Below are 22,762 nucleotides of genomic sequence, written 5' to 3' on the forward strand. Positions count from 1 at the left end.
TAGATCAAAGTACTAAAGAGGAGTTCTTTGTTTTCGGTCTTCTTTCTTTTTCTTTTCTAGTTCAAATCTACTTTGTACCCTACAAAATGCCCAGTTAGAAACCAAACACTGACTGCTTTCATCTTGTATGATTATATACTGTGTTTTCCCGGTTATTTTTTAACTGTTAATGTTAAGAGCGGAGTGTATTTGGATATGCCGGACACACTGTCCGTCAACCTGTCCATCTGTCTGACCCGCCTCACCTCGTCCTTCCTACCTTGGCATCAAATCCATCATCCCACTGAAACTCTCTGCTACCAACACCCCGAATTACTATTCAGTGCAGCATGGGTCCCCACACACACACACACACACACACACACACACACACACACACACACACACACACACACACACACACACACAAACTGATTACACCAACGTTCAGCAAGACCCATTGATTGCTGAGGGAAGCAGAGGCAGCAGCCTGGGTCAACCCGAGCCTGGACCTGCTGCACTCTACCGGGGTAGTCTTCACCCGAGAGAGGGGGGCTGGGATTACAACAACTATTTAGAGTTATGTGCTTGCATCCAGCATAAATCCTCATGACATTATTTTAAGCAAACGCTTATCTGGTTAAAAGTGATTGATGGTGGGAAATCTTCATAACACACATTAGAACGGACAGAAAATTTTCTTCAAAGAAAATTATGAAATTGTAGAAATCTTTCAACTGAGCAGCACAAAGAGAAAAGGTAAGGCCGAGTAGCAGCTGGCAGGTGCTTTAAACAGTTCAGTTTACTCTTTTTTGGAGGCTGTAGTGGGCTCGGTTTTCAAGCGAGAATGAAAATACTGGTGTCACATTAAACTAGCAGACCCAAGGAATCCCTTGGTACCAACCATGCTATCTCATCAAGAAGGGGGATAAAGAATGCTGTACAGTTAGGCTTAATTTAAGAGCCGCTTCTCAGTGACACACACTATCTTTCAGAAGCACAGTACAGACCTACTCAGTCCAACGAGGAGTGCACTGAGCTGCAGGAGGAAATGAGAGGAGCCTGTAGAGCCAGACTATTTTCACATCTAATACAGAAAATTAAGTATTTATTTTGACCACACCAGAGTTGGTAATTGTTGGAAGAGTGGACAGACAAACAAAGACAGTTTTGGTGAGTTTTACATTTTCTGTCGAGTTTGAATGAAGTGTTTAACGATGAATTAGCGAGGCAATTAAACCGTAAGTTCAGTAAAACCTCAGACGGTGTATGGTTATATCTTTCTCTTTACTAAGGAAAATAGGTGTAAGGATGTTTCATTTGTTGGTATTTTGCTTTGTTTATTGGATGTAGTAAACACAGGTAGCATATGTAAGGTAGCAAACGTTATCCTGCTGGCAAACCTTCAAAATTTTAATTGGTGCCAATAGAAAACAATGTTTACAGATTTGTGACTAGAAAAGCTTGACAAACAGTGTCACAGTGTTGAGCTACATCTCAAATTAATCTTTAGGTTCCCAGCTTTCTGATGAGGTATATGCCATCCTAGTGGCATATACTGTTTGTTGACCTGCTTTCTTCTCCAAAAGACCTGTATCCCTGCCAAAAACATGACAGAAATCTAGTCCATCAAGTCTCAATATTCAATTTCACTTCCTCTGTGTCTGGGAGGCAAAGTTGAAAAGTATTTCTCAGTCAATTAGATATTGCAGCTTAAAGAGAAGTATGAGTAAATAAGCTCAAAATCAATGACACTGCCATTTGGTGCCACCACCATGCAAAGTTGCCAACTATAAAACAACTTTCTGATGTAATTTTAAGTTCATTGTTACACCACAGCGGCTGAGAAAGGAGTGAAAAGGAAATGTGCGGCAGCTGGATGGGTAATAAGTCGTGGGTGCTATTTGGTGCAGAAACAGGGAGCAAAGGTTGGACATGTGAGGATGCAGATGGTTTTAAAAGGAGTTGGTGTGATTTATAAGACAGGAAGCAGCAGATGAGTGAGGATGCAGCCCAGCAGGGCAGCAACAACAGCAGCAACAGCATCAGGCTGGCAACAACAACAACAGGCCCCATTATTGATGTTTAAATAATAGATGCGGAAAGAGAGAGGGTGAGGTGGAAGAAGACATGAACAAGTTGTAGAGGAGAGAAGAGTCCCTTACTAAAAACAGATAAGAGGGGAAGGAAAGAGGGAAGAGGAAGACAGTAGGAAGTCCCTGGTATAAAAAAAAAAAAAAACAGAGGGAAGAGAGAAGTAGATAAAGAAGAGTGAGTGCAATCATAGGAGAGGCAGAAAAAAACCCCAGAAGCTCTGAAAGCTCGACAGAGACAGGTCCCATGTTGGCAGCGAGGAGGGTCAAAGAGTTCGGCGGCAGAACATTTTGACAAGTCTTGCAGCAGCGGGAGGATGTAGACTGGGGTTGTGTTCCACCGGGATGAGCAGGATATGATTTAAAGGGACAGTTCACCCATAAACACAACACAATAAAACAATAAAATGTAAGCAAGATGTTGAAAGCCTCTTAAAGACAGCAGCTGACTGCTAACTCTTAAGAGGAGACTATTCTAGCCCGAGCAGACCTCCCTTTTAAAGTTCTGTGTTGTTTATTGGAGATGTAAATAAATCTAGGCCTCATAGCTGCTTGATGCGTCAGACAACGTCCCTGCTGGCCCCATAGAGCAGCCCCACTGGCCTACATTTCCCTGTCTGTCATCTGATGCCAAATTTCCAGCCACATAGTCAATATTTCAATAACTATCCTCTGACGTTAGAAATTAGAGCAAGCGAGCATGACATGCTATATGGTAAGAGCTGCAGTTTGGAATAGTGGTAATCAACAAAAGCGCCTAAATGGCAAAATAAACTGTTTGCTTTCCATAGCAGTTCAGCCTAGAGGGTTTTTCTCCAAGTGTGTAGTAAACAAGGCTGCAGAAAAGACTGTAAAAGCCTGCTGGCAGCTGCAGATTCCCTGTAGAGAACTAAAACTAAGTGATTCAAATGAATCAAACAACAGCCTGCTCACTAGTAGTAAGCTGACTGGCTTAGTTTTCAGACCAAAATCTAATTTAGACAGAGGTTCTCAATTTTTTACCAGTCAAGGACTTGTAAAAAAAAAAAAAGAAAATATACCGAGGGCCTCCTCATGAATGTTCTTTGAATTACAGTGAACTGGTTAAAATTAAAATATTATCAATTGAACTAGGAAGCCTTTTGCAAAAAGAAAATGTACATGTTTTTTTTAATATCATGATAATTTAAATGAATGAATCTGAAAACTTTTCACAGACCCCCACACTCCTATTTGAGAACCACTGATTTAGACTAATTAAGCCTCTGATTGGTGGGTATGTCTGCAACTAACTTTTTTACTGACTGATTAATCTGTCAATTATTTTCTCAATTAGACGATAAATTGTTGGCCTATAAACTGTCAAAAAATGGTTGAAAATGTCCGTCAGTGTCCCCATAACACAAGATGATCCAGTCAAATGTCTTGATTTGTCCACAACCCGAAAATATTCAGGTAATTGTCATGGAGGACTAAAGAAAATGGAAAATATTAACATTTTGGCAGCAATCATGTTCATGGACGAGGTAATTTAAGTTTTATTCATGTTATGTTTAGTGACGTTTGCTAACTTCCTTCCTCACTCTGACATATCCTAAGTATCCTGTGTCTCCCGAACTGAAATGCACCACTACCTGGAATAAATTACAGACTTCTCTGCATTTGAACACTGTTGGAAACATTTAGGATATAAACTCAACAAAATATAACATAGGCTTAGCATCTTTAGACATTTAAACACGGAAATGTTATATGTTATTATATCTTTAAATGCAAAGCTGCCATGAGCTGCACTGGTGCTGTTTTGGCTGATGAATCATTCGAGATGAATCCAAGATCACTACAGCAAAGAATATCACCAACCCCAGCCGGCACAGGCCAGCCAAAACTATCAAAAGAGGCCGACTTCTAGAGAAAATAATTGGCTGCCATTCTGAGAAGGCAGTCAGTGATAAAATTGTGAAAAACCTCTTGTGGAATGAAAATCACTGCTTCAGAGGCTTTCTCTTACTCACTAATGTATTTTTCTGTTTCTTTCTTTTCTCTCTTTTTCTGTCTCTCTTCCCTCAAACTTTCAATTCACGCTCCAGCATCGTTCTTCATCTTTCTTCCTTTCCTCGTCCCTCCTTCCTTTCTTGAGATCCCAGAATGAATTCACAGAACCTTTTCAGGGAATTAAAATCCCTTTCCAGACCACCCTCACACTCTGTCTTCCACTTTTCCTCTCTTCCCTTCAACCCCACCGCACTGCGTTTTTGATTTGCTGCTGTACCTCCAGACCGTGCATGTTACCTAATGGGAGGAAACGGGAAACTTAATTAACCTTTGCAAAAGGTGGGCTCATCACAGACGCCGACCAATTAACTATGGACTTCAAACAGGGCAAGCTGGATGAAAATCTCAGTGGCTCCAAACTGAGGACAAATGAGCTAAACTCCTGCAGCATAGATGGGCCACTAATAACATACTATAACCTTCCAAGTTCAAGTTGAGCCCATGTGTAAGTTGTTCTTTACTTTTGGTTACAACGATTTTCTCATCTTATTTGTCTTTATGTGTTAGTAAATTGCCAATTTTGGGTTCAAACAAACGAAGCGACCTAACTGAAGGCATAAAATTGGGCTTTAAGAAATTGTTTCAGGCCCTTTTCACACTTTTTCAACATTTTCAACAACTTATCAACTAATTTAAAAATAATTGTCAGATCAATCTGCAATAAAAATAATCATTGCGGCCCTACTAAGAAGTCTAAAATAAAATAAAAATAATAATAATATCCAGGATGAAAAAAAATAGAGAAGGCTGCACTGAGTCAAAAAAGTATTGCTGGTAATATAAAAAGGAAAACTCATTTGCTCTTCAAGGACAGGACCAGTAGTTCATTTAAAATAAGACAATGACTATCTGACCTACTAGTCAAGTCCGCAGTATTTAACGCCTCTTTCTCATTGCACCTTGTGCCTTGATGAATACTGTGAGTCCAAATATCTCAGCTAATTCATGAATTAAAAAGTATTTTTCAAAAAAAAAAGTCAAAATTCTCTGATTGCAAGTTCTTAAATGTGAATATTTTCTGGTTTCATTAGTCCTCTGTGACAGTAAACAGAATATCTTTGGGTTGCGGTCAAAACAAGACATTTGAGGACGTCATATTTGGCTTTTGGAAACAACAATTAACATTTTTTATGATTTTCTGACATTTCATAGCCCACACAACTATTGATTAATCTAATCTCCAGTTGTGAAAACATCAAAACTTTAGGTGTCCCTGACTGTACAACCTCAACAAATTCTCAAAAGGTCATGTACAATGTCACTGAAAAAACAAACAATAAAACTACAGTAAAAATGTACTTATATGGCAGCACTGATGAGCAACCGTAAAGTGAAATAACAAAAAGAAAACACTTCAGAATTAGATTTACAATGTTTCATTAAGCAGCAGTGACATTAGACCTCCTGCAAGCATCAAGAGATCGTTGCATAATTTGAATAACACAAGAGACGGGAGGCAATAAAGACGAGTAATACAGTATTTAAGTTGTGTAGCTGCGTGTGGTACAGATTTAATGTGTTATCTTAGACTGCACATCTTCTCACTTTATCCCCTTTCATCTCCAGGGATCTAATTATTACTTATCGTACTGACAGCATGTGCGCGCACACACACACACACACACACACACACACACACACACACACACACACACACACACACACACACACATAATGAAGACAAACATCTCTGAGGCTTTCGGCACCCAGACAGACGCTCCCAAAGAGACAGACACATAGGGATCTATCTGACATTGGTTCTGCTATAGGACAACCAATGAGCCGTGCAGCAGACGGGTCCTGGCACGTTGTGTCACTCAGCTGATTCTTTTCATCATGCGGCATTTTATTTTGAATATTAAACAACAAAACAAGCAATCCATAAAAGACACAAGTCACGTTTCACGCAGTCTGGCTGCTTTCCTTGCATCATGGTGAAGTTCACCAGGGGCTCGGCTAACTCTGCCAGATTATTCTGAGCGACTGAAACTAGGACATCAAACTGTTAATTATACACACGGCTACATCATTACCAGTCCACTGCTGACTACTGGGAGCCAGTACACAGATTAGACACATCAGATGGATTACATGTATACACTGACCAATACATATGAATGTGTGCATCGCTGGTCGTCATGGTTACAGCAGCACTTTTAAAAAAAAGATGATTTCACTTGCGTTAATGAGTGTTAATTACCATCATTGGTGTCAAATGGCATCTGTTAAATTTTAGCCAGTCAACAAACTACTATTATCAATTTCATAAACTAATATGACTATATGTAGACGTGTTTCTTATAAATAGCACAACCTTATTCTTTATTCTATATTTGGATCCATATTAGCTGCCACTAAGGAAGCAGTTACTCTTCAGGGATCAACAATGAGGACTGCCCACTTGCCCCGGGCAGGTAAAATGCTATGGGTGAGGCAAGTAAATCTGGCAACTTACTTGGCCAACCAGGCAAGATGTAAAAAAGAATTAATCTATTTAAACGATTGATCGTTAAAGTAATTTTTTATGCAAAATGGCAGGAATAGCTGTTTTCAGCCTCCCAAATATGAAAATTTCCTGCTTTTCTTCATTTATTATCCCACTAAACTGAATATCTTTGGGTTTTAGACAAAATGAGAGATTTAAAGTACATTTTTCACTTTTTTCTGACATAAGACGCACACAGATACATAGACGTTGCAGCCCTAGGTTAAGCACATAAATTAACTTTAGTCTTTTTTGTTATGTAGTAACTACTAATAAAAGCGGGGCAAGTAAAATTTGACTTCATGCAAACAGATTTCTGACCCACTTGCCCAACCAGGCAAGTGAAAAAAAGAAAAAAAAAAACTTGTAGAAAACTGAAGCCTGTTCTTTCTGGGGTCCACAAACAACAAAACATAACAAGTAAAAGTCAAAGTAAAAAAGGAAACATCACATCAAATTGCATGAAGACTGTAGTTGTTCGGGTCGGTTATTTAACACTGCTTTAAAGACTAGCCAAATACTATACCAATGGTTTTCAAACTATGGCCCCAGGACCAACAAAAGTCCACGAATGGGTTGTAGGGGGTCCCCAGCAAAAGGAGAAACATATTTCAACTTTCAACAATTTTTTCAACTTTCATTACATTTTTTTTGGAATTTGGACCAAGAGAAGTAACAAGAGTGGCCATTTTGATTGACTGTGACTGATTTATTATCCTCAAACATTAAAAAAGAGTCAGAGGGGATTTCTCTCATGCTATTGAGCATCTAGTGTGGGGGTCCTTGAAATGAAGAAGTTTAAGGATCCCTGTGGTATACAAAAACAACAAAAATATAATCTGTTAAAAGTGCAGAGCACTGTGGCCTTTACAGATTATTTTTGGAAACATCAGATCAATTTGTCCTTTGAAGAGTAAGGAGTGTTGCAGCTTCTACCAATAATAAAACACTGGTGCAAAGACAGAAAAAAACTCCTTCGTCCTCATTAGATCAAAGCTCTTCAGAGTACAGTGCAATATTTTGATATGCAGCCATCAGGTTCACCCTCTCAGATGACTAAACACTGTGAAAAACACGAGTATGCATAATATATAGTTTTTTTCATGCATTTCTATATGCAGATACTTAAATGCATGTATCTTTGTCTATTGGGTCAATACTTTTTAAATTTACCGTTCCTTTACAGTGAAAAAGCTTTGGCACAGTACCAGCTGTTGTGGATATCAGTATTTTTCAGGACACAACAGTTTAAAATTCAAATTAAAAAGCAAGAAGCAAAGGAAGCATTTACAAACAGACATGATAAATATTCGTCACATGCATTTAAATCAAGCTCATTTTCTCTCATCCACACCCTATCTCTCCTTCTCAGTAACACACATACACACACATACAGAGGCAGCAGCATCCTAAGCCAGAGGCACTGGCCAGAAAAGGGATTACGACATCGCTTACTTTGGAGGACCACGGCTGCAAGCAGTTGGCATAGCAACGGACCAGGAAAGCCATTTCCACAGGAGGGGAGGGTGTCAGTGAGGGGAAGTTTCCCCTCGTTCACCAAGAGATGAAGAAAAAAGAACAAATTAAATAAATAAGTAAAAAGAGGAGGGCAAGGGCTGACACCGATCTCTTTACTGCAAAAAGAGAATTGTCCAGAAAAAATCCTCAGGGTTGATTTGGCAGGAAAAGGTAGAAGATTGGCTTTTTGTACTACAGCATTCAAAGGAACAACAGAGAAGCTTTGAAACTCCTAAATCTGCAGAATATTCAAAACTAATCCCAGAGGGGAAGGTTGCATGGTCAAAGATGAATCCATCCAACTTAACATCCAAATTCAGGAGATTTTTCTGTTAAAAGTTAAATGCAGAAACTCAATGAGTCATTTTTGTCTTCTTCTACATCCACTTTTCCTCTTTAAAGAAGCAGAGGTTCCTCTCCTCAATAGACAAGCCAGAGCTGGATGAAAAGAGGGGCTTGTCTGTGCATCTGCAGCCCCCTGGGAAGAAGCCTCTTGCAGGGCTTAAAGTCGTCTAAACAGTCCCCTCTCACCTCCCAAAAAGCCTGGCTCCTTCACCTGCAGCTGTCCTCTCCTCATTCACTGTCTCACGTCTTTCAAACTCCTTTCTCTGTCTCTTTACAACTCTTTATCTCTCTCCAGAGCTCCAGTGGTGCAGCTCCATGGCAGACGGGCCAGTGATCCCGCTCCCGTACCCCCCCGGCTTCAAGCTCTCTTCCTGGGGTTAGCGCTCACACCTCACGCCGGCATTCCTGCTCTTCCCCCTCCCACCCTCGGAGAGAGAAGCTACCGTGGATAGGATGCTGCGCTGTGGAGAGCCAGCCGCTAATGGGGAGCGGAGAAGAGAGTGAGAGCGAGGGAGGAGGGAGAAGGGAGGAGAATCCAGCTGAAAAAGAATGACATCACCTGTGCAGCGCGAGAGAGAGGGAGAGAAAGAGGGGATGGGAGGCGGCATGGGTGAAGCGAGAGCGAGCAGGGGGAAACTGCATTAGATGGATTGGCTGCTGGAGAGATGGACCGAGAGACGGAGATAGAGAGGAAAGAGAGGGAGCATCTTTATTGATCGACTGGTAACATAAAGCTGAGTGTATTGAGGCGAGCCCCCTCCCCTTTGTGAGCATAAATTACACAAAAAAAGGGAGAGGCGGGGGGCGTAAATCACAGAGCCCCTATCACATACAAAGACAGACGCTGGCAGTATTTTGGCAAATGTGAACACGCGACACAATAGCACAAGCCGATAATGGGCTCCCCCCCCTCAAAAAGCCCCCCGTCTGGAGGATTTGCGACGCAGTAGACAGGATTTGACATATAAGAAAGGGACAACACAGTCACAGATAAATCACTCTAATACAGCTTGTCGCTGAGCTAAATACAGAGGCAATAAAGGCATTAGGCTGAGAAGTCTGTAGTTCTAAACTATTAGGAATAGACCTGATTTGATAATTACTATAAATAATAACTGAGGTTTATTGAGGTTTAGATGTGGGACACCACCAAAGAAAATCAGACTAAAGAAGTATATTAAACTCTTTTTTCAACCCTTTCACTTTGCAATTTCCCAAACCAAACTACCGCATCCCAGTGTGAACTGGTTTGGTGATTTGAAAGCCAAAAGTCTGAAGTGAAAACCAAACTAAACATGATTGAAAAAGGAATGTTTGAAATGTTTTTTTAAGTTTGAAATATAAAGATTTAAATCTGAAGCAGGTCCCGACTACTTGTCTCCTAGAAATTACATTAATGAAACTAATTTGCAACAGCAAATATATTTTGAGGGAAACGTAATGCCAGCTGGTTTACATTTCCCATTAACATAATGAGGAAAGTTTGTTAAATTTTGGCAAATCACCAAAATAAATAAAAAAAAACAACCACCACAATAGGCAGTCTTTGAATACACTATCCAATCATTGTGACCACAAAATTACACAATCTTTCCCTGACATTAACCAAAGTGCTTTTGTTGCAGGAGTCTAGGTGTGAAGCCTGGACTCACAGTCCTGTAAGTCCTTCACACACCCCAAACAAATCCTTCCAACTCCAGCATGTTATATTAATGTTTCATTTACTCAAACAAACTCCTCTGAACATAATGCAGGCAGGAATAATGCTGTCACTACAATGTAATTATGAGAACAATTCGGTAATATACAAATGTTATTCGTAGGAAACATTGTTTTGATCATTATTTAAACATGGGTTGTCTTTAACCTTGACAACTAAAAGTTTTCCAAAATCACTAAATCAATACTTAATGGGAATCACAACCCCTTTAATGAGAGCAAATGAAGCAGAAACTCAGCAGGAATAAATAGTAAAACTGTGACCTGAAACAATGATTTTTATTTTCCTCTTCCAGCTTTTACTTCATGAATTATTGGAGAACACCTAGAGGCTACAAATACACATTTTCTCTCGGGGAAAAAAGGTATTTATCTCAAGAATTACAGCAGAATATGAAATTCGTATATTCAATTTCTATCTTTTTCCTCTAAAATGAACTAAAAAAGAGAAAGAGATCCAGAACTGATGTGCAATTTATCAAACTCATGCAATCTGACACTTAAAAAAAAACTTTACATGAATGTAAAGTATCGTGTAACCTAAAAGGGAGTTGCTCAGTACCATTTCATGAGTTGAAGTCCCTTTTTAAAGCATCTGTCATAACAATTTCTGTATAAAGTTGAATTATTTACTGGTTTAATGCACCAACTGCACGTTCTGCTTCACTTCTTGAAGAGGTAAAAGAGTTTAAGTTGCACACACGTGAAGCCTTCAAATAAAATAGGTCTTCTGTACAGATTTAAATGATTTAAATAATCAAATAATTATATTTTATTTTTGGTGCCCTCCTTTCCTTCTTTCTTCTTCTGTTCCTGTCCTGTTCTGTTTGTGGTGTTGATAAAAAAGATGAGAGAGAGGAAGGATGAAATGAAAGCAGAGACAATAGGAGCTGTCTGCCTGTTTGGACGGCTGATTCTCCTCCAGCAGAGGAGAGATGCGAGCTCTTATTACCAGACGCTTCGGAGAGGGGAGGATCTTTCTCACCCTCTCCCTTTCTCTCTTTCTGACCTCCCTCCCTTCTCGTTCCCTCCGCCTCTCCATCTTCCTTTCCCCCGCTCTCTCTGACTTAAAACAGTCCCCAATTTTTGCAATCTCTGCCTTCATCATTTTTGCCTGAATGAGCCCTTTTCCTTTTATTTCCCTGCCTGAGCATCTGTTCTGGTGTCGATGGTTGTCTCTTTGAAGATCTCCTCTCCTTTCATTTTTATCAGCTGTCCATCTCTCCTTCTCTCTTTCCATGCTACCATTTTCATTCTCTCTCTCTCTCTCTCTCTCTCTCTCTGCTTGCTGCTGTGAACCAGGATCTCTACCCTCTTTCCTCTGTGTGTATGTGTGTGTGTGTGTGTGTGTGTGTGTCTCTCTCTCTGTGCCTGTGTATGTGAAAAGATACGCACCTCCCGACTAAGAATGACATCATCTTTTTATTCCGCAGCCAATCAGAAGCAAGCACATGGAGCCCTGCCTTCAGAGGAGTGTTATGTACACAAGAGAGACAGAGAGAGAGAGAGATGGAAATAGACAGGGAAACAGACAGATAGATGTATGTGTACATGTGCAGACTTGTGGATGTATAGATGTATAGATGGATGGACAGACAGACAGATAGACAGACAGACAGACAGACAGATAGATAAAATAGGTGAAATTAAGTAAGTCCATAAGATTGGGTGAGACTGTGTGCGTGTGTGTGTGTGTAGTGTGGACTAACTGCAGTCTTTTCTCTATCGCATACTAGTGTGCGCAGCACTACATCATTCCCTTGCTCTGCTGTCAAAGCCCCAGCCTTAATAAACACACACACACACACAGACACACACACACATGCACAAACTCACACACACACACACAAACAGTGCGGTCTCTCAAAGAAATATAACAATAAATAAAGGCTAACTACGGAGAGAACATTTGAAAAGTTTGGAGCTTCTTTTATGAAGCTCCTGCACGTCTCCAGAAAACAAGCAACTTCAGACAATTGTCTTAGTGGAAAACGTCTGTATTTTTCAATTTGAATCCTATTTTTCCAAGCGTTTGTGTCTAAGTGACTAAAGGGGACAAGGAAATTTGAAATTGGTCCAGTATTGACAGAGAAAGTGCTGAGGGAGGCCACGAAATGGGCTGCAATGTCGCCCTGACGGGCACTTCAGGATGGGAAGTGTAAACGCCCCTTTACTAACATCTGCTATTTGACCAGGTAAGCCCACCCCCTAACAGCCAATAGGGAGACAGTGTGTTGCGACAATACGATATTTGCTGATATCAAAAAGTCAGCCAAAATATGATTTTGATATCAAACAATGCATTAGCACGTTCAGTTATATTTATCTTAACTCACAAAAAGCAACTAAATTATGATTCGACAGTTTTATAACTGAATTATTCCAGACATTTGTGACACAGACATGACATGGGAATTGCAAAATAAAGGCATATCTTAAAGCTGTCGATATAGATCAGTATTTTCATTTCAAATCAATTAAATTCGACCACTTAACACTGAAATGAAATACTGATCTAGATTTATCATTACAGCCCTATTAAGAACCTCCAAAATAAGTCCACTAAAAGTTCTTTTTTGTTCCTGACAGGCGCTGATTTGTTATTTTAACATTATAATAAGGACCCCTAAAGAGTCAGATGTCTTTAAACCATAAACAGCAAATTTATCATCTCAGCTGAAACAAAATAAAAATCACCAAAAATGTCTTGGCTTGTCTTCCACCGTACAAACACTTTCCAATCTTTCCAATCTTTATCTGGTTTAGTTGAAATAAACCCTTAATTCATCACACCAGATGTTAAAATATCCGGAGAGGAGCGAGAGGGATGTTACACATCAGAGAAGCAGTGGGAGAAACGTCCTGCACAGCCAGAAAATCAAAGTTACCATTCAACAATAATTATATAGTTTGATCAAATATTTAGAGTGAACACTGATTAATTAATAACCACTAATTACGTTAAAAGCCGATCTTTCTATTTTGTCTTTTTCTATTTCGTATTAATCATTTAGCCCATCCTATTTTAAAGACGTTTGAGTCTCCAAACTGTCTGCTGATGAGTTTTAATTCCAGGTGGTGGAAACAGTTGTGTGTTTGAAAAACTTAAGTTGTGTTCTTGTTCCTCCTGGGATACAAATGGATCACAGGGCTGTTATTACAGGACTAAGCAATGACCAAAGGTACAGCCAAAATCAACAAAATCAAAAGTGTTTCATGGCACCGGCCGAGCAAGTTAAAGATGTGGCTACATGGTGGGTCTGTGAAAGAAAATAACTCAGATAGAATAAATTACCTCGGACAAAGAAGCAAGAACATAAAGCTGACATTCAACAGAGAAGAGATTAAAAGAGACAAAACCAAATAAAGAATGGCGTCAGTGTGACTCTAATAAATACCAGATAAAGAAAACAGCTCCACACATCACTGTATTGTCACAGTTTAGAAGCGTTTATCTAAATTAATTTCCACACGAGAGGAGGATTTATGGGAATTAAAGTCAAACTGTGACAAGAAATGCTGAGTATTATACTCATTATGAACAGATCTGTGTAATCTGCAGAAGCACATCATGACGCAGTTTCAAAACACGCAAGTTCAGAGGAGTCAAGCGTCTCGTCCTGAGCGTCTGGCCTGATTTTCAGTTCAAACCTAAAAAGTCAAAACACACGCTCATCTGCATAACTTGCCCAAGACAACCGTTTACTGTAAAACTCAGTCAGCGGTGATGTGGGATCTGTCTGCAAAGCACAGAGCAGGATATACGTCACACAGGAAACACTTCCTGGAACAGTCTGTTTGTGATTGCGGCCGTTTGTGAGCATGTGCTGGCCGGGTGAAGTCAGGTGATTATGGACAAAGGCAGAGAGAAAAGAGACGAGAGACAAAATAATTACTTGGAGGGAAAAGTCAAAAAATGAAAGAACAAGAATCGGAGAACACAAGTTGAAGAAATAGAGAATAAAGAGAGTGAAAAACAGAAAGTGAGTGCAGAACTTCAAAATATTTTTGGAAAAAATTACAAACTCAGGCCGGCACCACAAGGCAGGAAATGTGGCTGGTCTGATGGCGAGCTGTCAGACAGACAGACAGACTCTCACATCAGACAGTTTGCACTGACTAGACATACAAATAGCATCCTGTGTGTGTGTGTGTTTTATGTGTGTTGCTCAGTGAGGCGTGACATGGACCAGTGATTTCTGAGGAGGTCCTGTCTCTCTTTTGTCACTTGGCCTGCTGCTGCTGGGACAACTGCCCCCCTGAGACACCACATACATTGTTTTGTGCACCCTCACATGCTCGCACAAAGTGGTCAACTGCATTCTGTATGTGTGTGTGTGTTGCGGCTGCTCACTGCTAATCAGTTCTGCCAGGCTAATTAAAAAGAGTCAGCTGACTAAAACCCCTGTAGCTCTGTAACACAGATGTGTGGGTACATACACAAACACGTAGAGAAGTGCTGAACTGTTGAAGCCTTGTGTTTCTCTGTTGGGTGGTGCTACCAGAATTTTAAATTTTGATACAATTAAATGTGATATTTAATACCACGACAAACTTTTTTTTTTTTTTAATTAACAACCTGTATGCAGTGTGGTACAGAAAAAGTAACTGAAAACTGGTTTTGCTATGCGGCAGGCCAAATTTTAGGCAGGACAATAAAAACTGAACTAAACTGGTGTATTGAATGAGCTCATCATTTTTTAATAGATTCAGTACTTTTGAAACTATTGAATGTTTGCATCGTATCATTTTAAATGTGTGGTATCTGAAAAATATCAATTATAAATACTTTTTATGACTTTTTATGACTAACAGTTCAAAACCCAAAGACTTTACAGTAAGGTGGTACCTTAGAGGAAAAACTGTGTGAAAAAGCATCTGAACAGTATCCATATTAGTGTAGACAAAGTACTGTTTTTTTTAACAAAGTAAACAAACATGGCTATAATTTGACAGTGAGTGTTGAACAGGAGATAATAGTGTTGCATGATATTTTGTGTGCAGATGCAGACATAAAATACACTTTTTTTCTCTTTGTTCGTCACAAATTTATTGTAATGATCAGGTTGACTTCTCTTATGATGGGCAGTTAAATTGGTAGCGTTCAAGGAAAGTGACCTGGCTCCTTCTCACATGACTAATGCTGAGCAATCATTACAAACAGCTCCTCTGATATCTGTTTCAGACACTTCAAAAAAAAACCCACACACTGCAGACACCTTGAGCTGATTGTAAAGCATTTATTTGCCGATACCAATGACATGCTGATAATATTGCACATCCCTAATCAATAACTACCACAAAGCATTTCAGGCCACTTGCATTAACTCTACACTGAACACAAAGGATTGTGTGGATTTGCATTCCTGACCCTGGAAGATGAGTTAAAGTGATAGTACACCCCAAAATCAAAACTACATATTCTGTTCTCTGTCTAGTCTGTCGTGCTATTTAACCATCCAGATTGTTTTGGTGTGAGCCGCAGAGTTTTGGAGACATCGGTCACAGAGATGTCTTCTCTTGAATTTTATGGGAGAAGAATTACATTCAAGTATTTTGGGGTAAACTGCCCCCTTTAAAATGATCATTACTACTACTACTACATTACTCACCCAATCTTATTCAAAAACGACTTGACTCCTTGCCTTCAGTAGGTATTTTAATGTCACCTAACAGCAGGGAGTAGATGGTTAAGTCCCTGTTAGCAAATATGAAGGTATGACTGTTCAAAGGCAGATCTAATCTGACGGTTTCCTGCGTACAGTAGACGAGTACACAAAGAGCAGCAAGTCCTGCTCGCTCAAAAACATACAGGAACGTGTACACAAACGTGCAAACCACACACAGAGACAGCTATATGAATGTGCTGACAGCAGCCATCTGATCATATGTGTGTGTGGGTTTGTGTGTGTTTGTGTAAGTGTGTATGTCTGTCTGAAGGACAAGACAGGAATTCCTGCCATTTAAATCAGCCCTTCCCTTTCCGACTGGTCCCACACAGAGAGAGACAGAGACAGAGATTCAAGTGCAGAGCCACTGAAGAGGCAGTGAAGAAACCATACAAGGCATTTATCCCAAATATACTGGAACCATTCACTCGGCCAACTGGTGAAAATCATATGTTTTGACCCTCAACTGTAGATGAAACTCCCAGAATGAAACCGTTTTGTGTTATTCCCACATATTCCTTAAAAGCCTTGATACGCTGTGTCCAACATGACACACATGATGGATAAACAAACGCATGAGCTGTCTTTGTCTTCCCCTCCTACTTCAGGAGGATGAGTAAGTCATCCTAAATAGTAAGGAACAACACAGAGGGTCAGGACCAGAGTAACACATATTGAAAGCGAATAAGAGCAGACAGTGAGTCAGAGACAAGCACGCAAGAGAAAAAAAGAAGTTAAGTGACTGGAGCAGACTCCTGAATGAAAAATTTAGACAAATAGAGAGAAAGGAGAAGGGTGGGGTGAGAAGAAGGAAAAGGGCTGCTAGCAGGATTTCACAGGGTGAAGCAGAGGTAAAGAGAGGAAGAGAAAAGGCTTTGTTTTTCTTCAGAATATAGGTTGTGTTTGCTTTTGACGCACAACAGCCATTTATTTCCACTGTTAAAATACTCATTGTTTCTGATCACAGCCTTGTCGACAAGATGAACTGCAGACATCCTCAACTGTTCTTCAGCTCAAACTGCCACTGCAGCTCTTGAGGGGGAATTTTGGAAATTAGGGAAAGGCTTTGTTTTGATTTTAAAAGCTTTGAGTTTGCACTGGAGCCGCAGACTGTACACTAAATAGGTTGAATTCCTATTTAATATAAGATCTATGATTTAAATGAGCTGTTTCCCCTCACCCCTTCCTCGCCAGACCCATGGAAGCTCAGGCAGGCTGCAGAAATGCTACAGGAGCACAAGAAGAGTGCAACACTGTAATTTGACAATAACAAGCGAGGACAAGTCCTCCACTGTACAGGGACTCTCTGCCAGATCCATTAACATATTGATATATCAGTTTAACGATTAAAAACATCATACTTCTGATGATTAATGACTCCTTACAACATAAACAGGAATATTTCAACTGAACATGTTTCCTTAATCTCCGATGACATATCATAGCCATTTTATGATTAACTGTAGTAATATGTATCAGATTTCTACTTTAAGCTTATGAAGAACCATTTCTAATCACAATTTAAGAGAAACAAGAGACAAAAGAACAAGAAACATAGACCAAAGATTGAAAATGTATTAACATGAATGTAAAATATAATAAATGCACACCATCAATCCACATGTCTGTGCATATTTCATAGAAAAATATCAAATATTATCAAGCAGAGGCCCCAAAACAGGAAAAATGAAGGTTAGACGGAGGGAAATAGCAGGCAGGGAAGATGCTGGGAGGAGAAGAAACAGAGGTAAGAGGAGGAGGAGGGAAGAAGCAGAGAGGAATATAGAGAGGGAGTTCAACAACGTTGTCATCTTAGTGCTGCTGATGTAATCCCTAAAATTAGCAGCAATAACAGCCGCAGATAGTGCCCCACTGGTACACTGCGCTGCCCAGCGTACTGTACACTACACACACTCATGCACATCGGGACTGAAATAAATGTTGTTCATATTGTACAATATTCTAAGAATGGGCATGCAGCTCATAGAAAGATACAACCACATGATAAAAATACCACCTTTTATAACTGTCAGTCATTTTCAGACTAGGTACAGGGTTGTGAACGTGTTTATGTGCTTATTGCATGGATGATGAATGTAGCAGGAGTCCAGCAGCAGGGCTGGAGCACCGCTGGGCGACTGAGCTCTGTGGTTTTGTTGGTTGTTTGAAGGCAAGACTGAGTTGAGTATTTTGAGCCTGAGTCACAATTTGAGGAAGTAAACAAGTCATTGATTGGCAGATGATCACTGTACGAGACCTTGCCAGCTGTTTGGATGAAAAATATTTTGGTCTTTTTGGTTGTTTTCACTTTTGGTTGTTGCCATGTTATCTAATCTATAGCTGTTTCCTATTTTTTGTTTGTCCTCCCTTGCAACAGATACACGTAGACGATAATGTCACATTACACTCACAGACTGAAGTATGAAAAAAATCGAAGCAACTTTGACATAATCCACTGGTTTCTGCTGGTGTTTTCTAAAGCTGAGTTTTACTTGACGCTCATTGCATTTTAATGAGTTGTTTGGAGCCACAAAGTCAAACTTTTTGTGTGCAAGTGGCAAAGTGGCTTTTCCAAACAGTTTCCAGGCGACTTCTCAGATGCTTCTGTGTAACAAACAATCTCACACATCAGATGATCAGAGCAAGTTAAAATAATGTCACATCTTACCTTCAACTACGATTAACCCTAGTTAGATCCCCTCCTCCACTACCTCATCCTCCGACCTCCCTCCGTCACTCTCCTGTCTTAACCCCCTCTCGACCCTGCCCCTCTCTCTCACCCCATCCTTCCTTCCTCCCATTAAATCCCCATCTGACCTTCCCGCAACCTTCACCTTCCTGCCCCATCCCTCCATCCCTGCACCTCACACCCCTTCTGCTGCACACCCACCCATTTTTTCATTACCTGTCAACCCCCATTATCTTCCACTCTTCATTTCACCTTCCTTTCTCCTCCCTCAACCAACTCCTGGTCCTTCAGAGCTCCACACGCCTACAGTACAGATCCATCTTTTCATAATCCTGGATTCCTTATCACTCTTTCTCTTCTTCATGACAGTCTTTCTCCACCGTGTTCAAAGACACATTGTAATTACTTTCCATTTCCAGACCTCTTCCATCATCTTTTTCATCCTGACTCATTTTTATGTTACATATCATATCAAAATGACTTTACATTCTGTCATCCCACCCTCTCCTACTCCTCCTCATCTTCCCCACTTCCTCTTTCATTCTATCCCTCTCCCTGTCGGCCTCCTTCCTCTCCTCTTTGATTTTTTAAAAGGTTATTCTCACGGCATCTCTGCCTCACTAGACACTGAAGAGTGAAAGGGAAAAACAGGAAAGGGGGAGAGGACGTTTGAGAAAGGTTGAAACTCGAGATCAAAATATAGTGGGATTGCCAAGACAGTTTTCTTTTTGTGGCTGCTGAGTCACCTGAATGCTGACAGTTTTATCTTTGTTAGTCCTGCCTGGGTACCTTTAAAGGTTTTAATCTTTTACTAGTTGATAAACTGATAATTAAGATAGCCATTAGTCACGTTTCCTTCCAAATTTAGTGCAGATTTTAACTAAATTTCCATAAATGTTGCAAAAGAAATGCTGGTAATGCATGTTTCCATCCACAACAAATATTAGGAGTTGGGTGCTTGACAGACAGCTGAAGACACCAAGAGTGCAGAATGAGCTGAAACAGTTTAAAAAGTGCGGTCACGTCTCTAATGAACAAAGATAATGTGGACAGAAATACGGCATTTGTGATTGTTTCATGTACTTTTCAGGAAGGTTACAATGTCCTTATTGGTCTAGATAGATCTGATGTTTTTGTCTGTTGACAATTTCTAATGAAGGTAATAATGAGCAGTTTTGCAGGTTACAAAACAGAAACAGACCGTAGCATAAACAAAAAGTCTCATATTTGTAAACAAGATAAACAAAATAATTACCATAAAAAGTGAAATAAGCTGTTTTTCACTTGCCCTATAAAAAATGACCCAAATGTATCTGAACAGTTTAATAAAGCTGCTAATCAATACCAATCTCTGGCTTTCAACTCACTTTCTAGGCCAAGATCTTGTATCATCCTGCTGTATTTCCTCACGACTGTGGGCATCTGTTAGAAACCTGTTCTAGTTTTCCAGAGAATACGTTTCTTGTGAAAAACTGACTTCATTATTCATGTCAATTACTGTCAGAGACTCTGTCTGTCCACTCCTGTTGTTGCAGTTCCTTGAAAACAACAGGTCAGCAAGTCTGTTAGTTGATTAAACACTTTTAGACACATTACAATCACACGTTAAAACTAGAAACTATGATTTTCACGGCCAAATATCCAATAAAATAGTATTTATGGCTATAATAATACAGCCTTTTTTATAGTTGCACCATTTTCTGAGTAAAAACACACATTTTTGTTCTCATGGCCTTTTCTTGTTCTCCTCCTCCCCACCCCTTCCTGGCTCCCTGTCTCTCCCTGGGGGCCCCGCTTGGTCTAGCAGTGGCAGAGCTGGCTCGAGGCCCTTGGGGTTTAGCTGGCCCCACCTGCATTCTGATAGAATGAGACCAGATGAGCTCAGGAAAGGACTGGATGCATTAAAGCAGCGAGGGGCTTCAAAATATAAGCAGACCAGAGTGTTTAAGCTCTGCAGAAGTAAAGGGAAGATGAACAGCCAGACAGACGAACATAAAACCTACACAGTATAGTTTAAAACACACAGCTGAAAAGTACTTTTTTAAAAAAGTACTAAAAAAGCCAGACACACCCAAACACTGAGAAACAGTCACACGCACACCACATGTGCAGATATTTAAAAATATGCACTCACACACTAATGATAATAGAAATGAAGCCAGGATTATTACGGGAATGTTAACAGCCCCGTTATTACATGATGCCAAGCAAAACTCTATAAAACTGACCAACACCAGTGAGCTCATTCCAACACAATCAACACAGGAAATTGACTTTTTCAACAAACCACTACAGGGGCTGGTGCTCTACAGATTTCTCAGACACGATCGCTGTTAAACTAACTTTTTTTTTTTTTTTAACATAAGAAGGCTCAGAAAGAGTCAATTTTACCTGCCAAAGTAGCCAGCAGAGATAAACTTCCAAAGCCAAGTCAAATTTACTACAATTATCTGATCAAAAACAGCAAAAATCTTTCCATCACCCCATCCTGATGACATTCAAACCTTTGGGGAGGTTGAAAGATGAGTAATGAGAGTATTTTCTGCATTGCCCTCCACACCAGGTTGACACTGTCATGACAAAGCATTTGTATGAGTCACAACTACTGTATGACTTGCCCCATCGGATGATTAACGCAACCTTAGATTTAACCTGTTTGTAAGCAGTGACGTTAGGGTAATTTGAGCAATGTCACAGTGCATGACGAGCACAAGCTCATCAGATTAAGCTAATATGATACCAACAGAGTCAGCATCATGGAGGTAAAGTTGGTAGTAATGGCTCACTAAAATATAAACTGATATTATATGAGGTAAGATTAAAACTGAATTAAGCTAAAGTGTACACATACAAGGCAAAATAAGCTTTTACAACTGGGTACATGAATAAAAAAAATGCCTAAATATTAAGGTGTTTTCAATCAAAAGTGGCTACACTCTTGAGTTGAGTAGTCATTGGCAAAACAACTTCACTACTCAGTACTTATTTTGGCACTTTTGACTGGCATAATCTTCCTCAGCAGATGGACGATGGATCCTCCACCCAGTGGTCAGATCCAGCTGAAGTAAGGTGCTAGAAGCATTTAGTGTCCTGGAGACTTCAGAAAGGCTTCCTACTCGCTGATATAGGGTCTTTGGTTGTTTTGTACAGTAGAGTGGTGCTGCTACCCTACTTATGACCAGTACCATGACAAATGGTTTTAGAAAATTAGCACAAACCCACCACTGCAGCCACTATTTTGCAGTGTTACATAACGTTTTGTCATACATCTGTTTCCTCTTGTGACATACTGCATATATGTTTAAATTAATATTCTTACTTAATCTTACATAACTGTAATTGTGTATATTGCAGAGCAAAAGAAAGATATATAAGACATGCAGTATCTTAACATATACGATCAAAGATCTTCTACAAATTAAATGTGGTAAATCTGGAAATTCTGGCTAAAATCATATTGTTCCTCACAGTGTACTACTGCCCACAGTGCCAACTAATGGCTAGAGCAACCAATAATTAAACTAGTCTGTGAAAACACAGCATCCTTCTTCTAATTTCATCTCAGTGTGTAGTGGTAACAGAGGACATGAATAAAAGCTTCTTTTTTTTTTTTAAATTTCATTTCACTTATTTTACAGCTTTTCCATGAATGTGCCAGTGTTAGCCTGCTGACTAATTTTCAACTGCAGTCCTTTTGCAAGATGTTTTTAAACCTATAAGATGATAAAATTAAGGATATTAAACCATCGATGGCCACGTTTCCATCAAAAACAAGCTTTTGAAATGTCACGCAAAAAAGAAAAAAATAATTTGAATTAGATGCATTTCCATCGACTGAACTGGAGGGAATAAACAAGAAGAAAAAAAGGAAGAAATTAAGAGTCACTTTGGTCATCTACGAAAAAAATGGAAAGAGGTTTTCTTTCAGTTGGGAAAGTTTTAATTATTCTTTCATGGGACAGTCGACGCTGACAGCGCAAACAGCCTCTTGGGAGCAGAAACTGTTGATCACTCAAGCGAGTTAAATGTTTGCTATGCCATAACTTATTTGGAAAAGATGTTTCCATCACCCAATAACCACATTAACTTTTTTGAAAAAGGCAAAAATCACGTAAACTGAGCATAAAAATGTTTTTGTAAAACTGAAGAAGTTTTTCTTTAGAATTTTGCAGTTTCCATCAACCTCTTCTAATACTTAAAAAAATATACTGATGGAAACATGACTAATTGT

The 22,762-nt window shown here is 39.7% G+C and overlaps 1 protein-coding gene across 7 annotated transcripts in view; it reads right to left on the reverse strand.

Moving 5' to 3' along the window:
• The window catches only part of rapgef6 (Rap guanine nucleotide exchange factor (GEF) 6), a 147,089-nt gene that overhangs the window by 94,887 nt on the left and 29,440 nt on the right, over window positions 1-22,762 (reverse strand). Inside the window, exon 1 of one of the 7 annotated variants that reach the window (XM_084729941.1) lies at window positions 8,047-8,235. The exons of the other annotated variants lie outside the window; for them this stretch is intronic. Coding sequence (XP_084586067.1) covers window positions 8,047-8,100 — 54 coding nt within the window. The 5' untranslated portion in view covers window positions 8,101-8,235. Of the gene's footprint in view, window positions 1-8,046; window positions 8,236-22,762 lie in introns of those variants that run through there. 7 annotated transcript variants of the gene reach the window in all.

Source organism: Lutjanus erythropterus, chromosome 11, assembly GCF_056507025.1.
Source record: "Lutjanus erythropterus isolate fLutEry1 chromosome 11, fLutEry1.hap2, whole genome shotgun sequence".
In the NCBI taxonomy this organism is placed as follows: domain Eukaryota; kingdom Metazoa; phylum Chordata; class Actinopteri; order Lutjaniformes; family Lutjanidae; genus Lutjanus; species Lutjanus erythropterus.